General features: G+C 32.1%; 1 protein-coding gene across 1 annotated transcript in view; it reads left to right on the forward strand.

The window, feature by feature from the left end:
* LOC106467626 (GPI transamidase component PIG-S-like) overlaps positions 1 to 5948 on the forward strand; it is a 141112-nt gene that overhangs the window by 23577 nt on the left and 111587 nt on the right. The window contains exon 3 of the mRNA XM_013927987.2: positions 4522 to 4708. Within this exon, the coding sequence (XP_013783441.1) occupies positions 4522 to 4708 (187 nt within the window). The remainder of the gene's footprint in view (positions 1 to 4521; positions 4709 to 5948) is intronic.

Consider the following 5948-nt stretch of genomic DNA (forward strand, 5'->3'; position numbering starts at 1 on the left):
AATTCATGTGAATATGACTGAAAAATTTCATTTTTTCTGAAAAGGTGGTGTCTATTTACTTGTGACCACGCTGTGTAGTTAAGAACTATTGTGCAAGTGAATTAATATTTTTTTATATTTATAAAACCATAAGTCTTCCATTGATTTTTAAAGAAGCTGTTAAAATTCCTCAACTGTACATACAATATTGATTTTCTTTTCATAACTAAATTGATGAAAACTGTAATTTTGATATGAATAGAAAGTACCTGTAATTCTAAAACATACTCACCTCCACTGACACGTATAGCTATTAATTGACTGCCAGGGTTTCAACTTTGCTCATCTAAGCATTGGTCTGATTTTTTTCTCGCTTGCTCCAGTCCTCTACCTCACTCAATTGCCCTTGGCAGTATTTGTCTCATGGTACTCTCCAACTATGTCAATGCACCCTCTATCCTGGTACTGTATATAAGCACCTCATTCAGATAATTTTCTTGACAAAGCGTTTAGACATGGGATTTTATACTAAAGTGCTGCGATAGTTAACGTCCTTAGCCGCGATTTTTGCATTGCCCCGTGGATTTCTGTATAATTTATATTCAATAACTATTATTTAAAAAAACAAAAAAAAATTTGTGACATGCCATTTTCAGGCATGAATTCACAGGTTACTGTTTCCAGCATGAAGACTAATCAGCCCTCCTCTATTCCACCTCTGTCATCTAGTGTCATATATTCAGTCTGGGGGCATCTCTTCAGGGGTTTGAAGCCTGTTTTGCCAATGATCAAGGACAGTTTAGAGAGAATTTTGGGTCTCTTTTTCTGCCGCTTTCATTTACTAGGTCGGTTTCTCATGAGACCATTATAGACCTGCCACCTCTTGATCCATTTCTTCAGTTAGTCAATTGGGTCTGTGTGCTTTCTCCAGTTGCCTTTGAATCTACTCCTTCCTTGATGGCTGAAATGTCTGAGGGTGACTACTTGGTTTTTCCTCCTTCACCTGATATTACTGTTCCTACTGGGAGATTTACTGCTCAATTATGTGATGGGATAGCTATGCCCTGTCACCCACGTTTGTCTGAACAGCATGCTTGGGCTTACCACTGCCAGGAGGACATATACTTAGCTTCCCAAAGACTTGATCCTCTTTTGTATATATGGGGTTCCATATATACATCCTGTGATCACTTTGAACAGATCACAATTTTTTTTGGATTCTTTTAACTCTCACTACTGTTCTGAGATATTTATTTTCCCTCCAACGTTTGTCGGAAGCCTATCAGCATTCCCCACATTAATTTGAGGATGAATTGGGTCCTTTGTTGACTTCTATTTTGGTAAGATTGTCAGCTTCTGCTTTTTCTTTGGTTTCCTGGCTTGCATGTTGTTGGGATGTATTGAGTAGATGTTGGAAGGATTTTGTCTATCTGCTGTACCCCTTTGTGAGGCTCCTTCTCTTCATCCCTTGATGTTTGCAGGCATCCCAGAAGCATTGGAATTCAAAACTGATGTCGCGTGTTTGCATTCTTCCTTGTTGTCATTGGCCTCTAGATGATGTGACTACTCGTTGTGTGTCCCAACCCCTGGCTTCTGCTCCTCCATCTATTGGCACTCAGTATAGATTATGAGTATTTTCGAGGCTCCTCCACTTGGTCAGACTGTCTTCAATGGCATCAGTGATTACCCTATGCAGGTGGGGTCTGTGGGAGCGAGGTTTCAACATTTTCTGGACATCTAGAATTTCTACACCACAGATCCATGGGTACTTCAGGTTATGGCATCATGGTTGGTCATTCAGTTCATTTCTCCACTTCCATTATCCTCCCAAACAGTGGTATTTCCATCTCCAACAAGTCCTCAGAGTGTGGATATTCTTTCCAAGGCTATCAGAGAATTATTGGTCATGGGAATGGTAGCGAGAGCTGATCCCATTCTTTAGAGATAGGGTGTTTATATCAATATTCAAGAATTTCTGGGTCTATGGAAGTTAGAATCGTAAATTACTGATTGCTGATTAGTATAGCACAGAATCGGCCTGATTCCAATTATGTACAGTAAAGTTGATCATGTCATTGTATAGTATTGTTGACAGTTTAACATAAAAAATTTTAATGAAAACAGAGAATGTATTTTGAAGCTTCATTAAATTTGAAATGGTTGAAGTTATAAATAAATGTGCCAGGAAAAAACAAGTCATGATCTCTCTTTCTTTTTTTTTCATGAAGTACAGGTTCACAACAAAATAGATTGAGATATGTTGATATCTATAGTTTCCTTTCAATTTACATGACATCTGCTATTTAACTCTGTCAACACGGGCTTGTTCAATTTGACCGACCATGAGACCTTTATAGATTTGATACTACTAACTTTTATTATCATACATGTATCTTCACAAAATTTGACAATCTTTCAGTAAATGTTATATATCTTTCACATACAAAAAGCCCCCCAGTGGCACAGCAGTATGTCTGCGGACTTACAACACTAGAAACCGAGTTTCGATACATGTGGTGGGCAGAGCACAGATAGCCCATTGTGTAGTTTTGTGCATAATTACAAACAAACAAACACATACAAAAAATTTTTTTTGTGAAGTATTATAAATAAACTAAAAAAAAAAGATTTGTCTGTGAATATATCAAATATTTATTTTGAATAGTCTTTGTGCAAAATGATTTTCATATTAATATTAAAAATAATTTTTTTCATCTCAAAAAATCTCAGGTTTAATTTGTGTAATCTCTAAAACTTCTCAGATACATTTCAAATGTTTGCTTTCAATTAACTTTATATTTTATCTGTTATTTTCTCTACCCCAACATGTTAGTTCAATTTGAACAACCTTGTAACTACCAACAAAAAAATCTAAGTAAGTCTAAATTACCTTTTTTCTTTCTAGAATGACTTCAAATTGTAACACTAAACTACATTCATTTATCCTAACTATCATTAAACTCGTAACAGTATACATCTATTTATAATTAAATGTTATTGTTTTATTGCCTTTTGAATCATGTCTAACTGCTATTCGTACCATTATAATTTGTAAATCACTTTGGGATCGTGGAGGTCATGTTACATTATTGAATTATGTTACCCAAAGTCAAAGTAAGTCTAAATTATCTTTTTTTCTTTCTAGAATGACTTCAAATTGTAACACTAACTACATTCATTTATCCTAGCTATCTTTAAACTCGTAACAGTATACATCTATTTATAATTAAATGTTATTGTTTTATTGCCTTTTGAATCATGTCTAATTACTATTCGTACCATTATAATTTGTAAATCACTTGGGGATCGTGGAGGTTATGTTACATTATTGAATTATGTTACCCATGAGCTGCTCATGTGCAAACTCTGTGATACATTTTTATTATATTATTATTATTATTATTTATGTTACCTAATCTATCCTTAACTAAGCTAAAAAAGATCCCAATTTTCCATTTTAGTTAGTTTTATAATAATAAATAAAGAATAAGCATGAAAAACAAGAAATAAAGTACTTACCTGAATCATCTTTTTGTTGCTGTCAATTGTCAATGACACTTAACCTTACTTTTTTATACAGATGGTAGTAATGCACTAAATTATTTTATTTAATTAAATAATGCACCAAAGAACATAGAATAATAACATGCAAAAAGTAGACAATTTCTTTTAACTATCAAAATTTTTCTGACTTCCTAACCATGTGACAAGAGCCATTACAAATTCAACAAATCTAGTTGTTATCTTTCCTGTAGGAATGAAGCTTGTATTAATAGTGAAATTGAAAATTCTATATTCAGAAAACAAAGTAATACAATATGTCATTGGATAGATGAAAACCTTAGCTTTCTATTGGTTATAGAAAATTTATAATTATATGTAAGAGAGAACTATTAACAAATCCTGAAAGAAAGGATGTGACAGGTGGGTGTGGGAAGAGAGTTCTGAGTTCTATAAGCAAACATAATTGAAGGCTATAAAAATTATGGTTTGTCTGAGCAATGATGATTTTAAAACGAGTAATTTACATTTAATTTCTTAGTTACTGGAGGGGTGGTGGATAAAATGGAGAAGAGGTGATGCCTAGAGAAAATGTGTCACACTAGGGGAAATTTGGGATTTTTTTAAATATTAAGAACTTAAAAGTTATATGCTATTAAAAAAAGGATTACTAGCTAAGATTTTATGCTATAATAATTGGTATAACATAAACAAAAAGTAGATAAATAAAATTTTTTATGTAAGTCACTAAAACCTTGTGAAATGCACAGTAAAGGATGCCCATTGCGATAGGGTTAATTCAGTGATTTTTCTGATAACCTCCACCATAGAGTACGTTTTACAATGAGCTATAGGATTGGCCCATAAAACTGCTTGCTGGCCCCTAAAAATTCATATTTTGGGAGCCAGGCCTGCTCCCTAAAAAAAGTTTAGTATGAGCCCTGGTAATAATAACAAATCAAATGCATAAAATTTATTTTTTTAATAATAATAATAATAATATAAATTTATTAATCCTGTTGTAACTTCATTTTTATCTAGGTGACACACTTAATAGGAGTAACTGTAGTGTTGGTAGACAACTCTGTTGAGAAATCTTCTTTGTGGGAACAACTGACACTTTTTAATTTGAAGTCTTCAGATCAGCTAGAATTCAAGTATCATTTCAATTTACGTGAACCGTTTCCTGAAGAGAGAAGAGCCATAGTGGAATCATCCAATTTAATTGGTATTTATTTCAAGTATACAAAATTATTTTTCAAACAAACTTATGTTTAAATAAATATTTTTATTTAGTTAAAGAAAGCCAAATATTAGAGAATTAATTCCAACTTGTGATTTTAACACTCTCTTCTGGTAGGTTAAAGAGCACGTCATGATCTTTTATAGAGTTATTATCAAAATTTAATTTAATGACTTTATTACTTATGTCAATGGAATTTACATCAAAAACAATTTGTAATTCAAATTTTAATATTATATATATTTTAATTTTTTAACTTAAAAGGATATATAAAGAAAAATGCTAAATATCAATTTTTGTTTGTCACATAACACCTCCTATTGCGTTATTACTCAATTTATATTTTATTACACCTACCATACAATGTGTGCAGTGTTAACAAATTAGAAACTTGAATTTGAGACAGGCTAGAATATAAAATAAGAACCCATCTCTTTGATTTGCTGAGATGTCAATATATTTAGCCAATCTAGTAGAGTGGATCCTCCGACTACTCCATTCTTTAGAAATCTTTTGTCTAGTCCCACCTACTTCTTTTGATTAAGTGTTTACTACTAAGAGAAAGAGCAGTTTTTTGTGTATGTAAATCTGACAGTCATTTGTAAACAGCTTAAAGGTGAAGGTCATAATTTGGTGAAAACTGTTGAAGTATGATGTCTAAGTTGATGCTCTGAACGCATATGAGATTTTTTTAAAGTCATATATAGCTTGTTTAGAAACCCAGATAAATTAAATGGGTTTTATGTGTACTAACATAGTAAGTTGATAATTTTTTGTGTTCCAAAATGTGTATTTGAAGCCTTCAAAAACTAATCTCTTCTTGGAAGAATAGACAAGGCTTATATTAAGAGTTAGCACATACAACACATGAGCACAAAATCTCTTAACACTGTAAGTACTCAAAATCTTTATTTTTCAAAGTATTTTTTATTTAGTCTTCAGTGTTTTAATAGAAATAACTTGAATTTAAGCATTTGTGAATAAATGGTATTTATTGGTTGATGGATAAGTTTGCTGAAAGGGAAATAGGATTTTATAACCATGCTCACAAGTTATATCTTTGTATGGCTATATGGTATACCGCTATATTCTAAACATTTCTGAATGATGACCAATTTCTTATAAATACCGTTTCCTAATGTAATTTTCCAAGATATTAAAGATCAAAATGTAAAAAAACTAAACTTATCAAAAGTAACAGGCATTATGTTTCTTAAACTACATG

The sequence above is a fragment of the Limulus polyphemus genome, unplaced genomic scaffold (assembly GCF_000517525.1).
Source record: "Limulus polyphemus unplaced genomic scaffold, Limulus_polyphemus-2.1.2 Scaffold2683, whole genome shotgun sequence".
Taxonomy (NCBI): domain Eukaryota; kingdom Metazoa; phylum Arthropoda; class Merostomata; order Xiphosura; family Limulidae; genus Limulus; species Limulus polyphemus.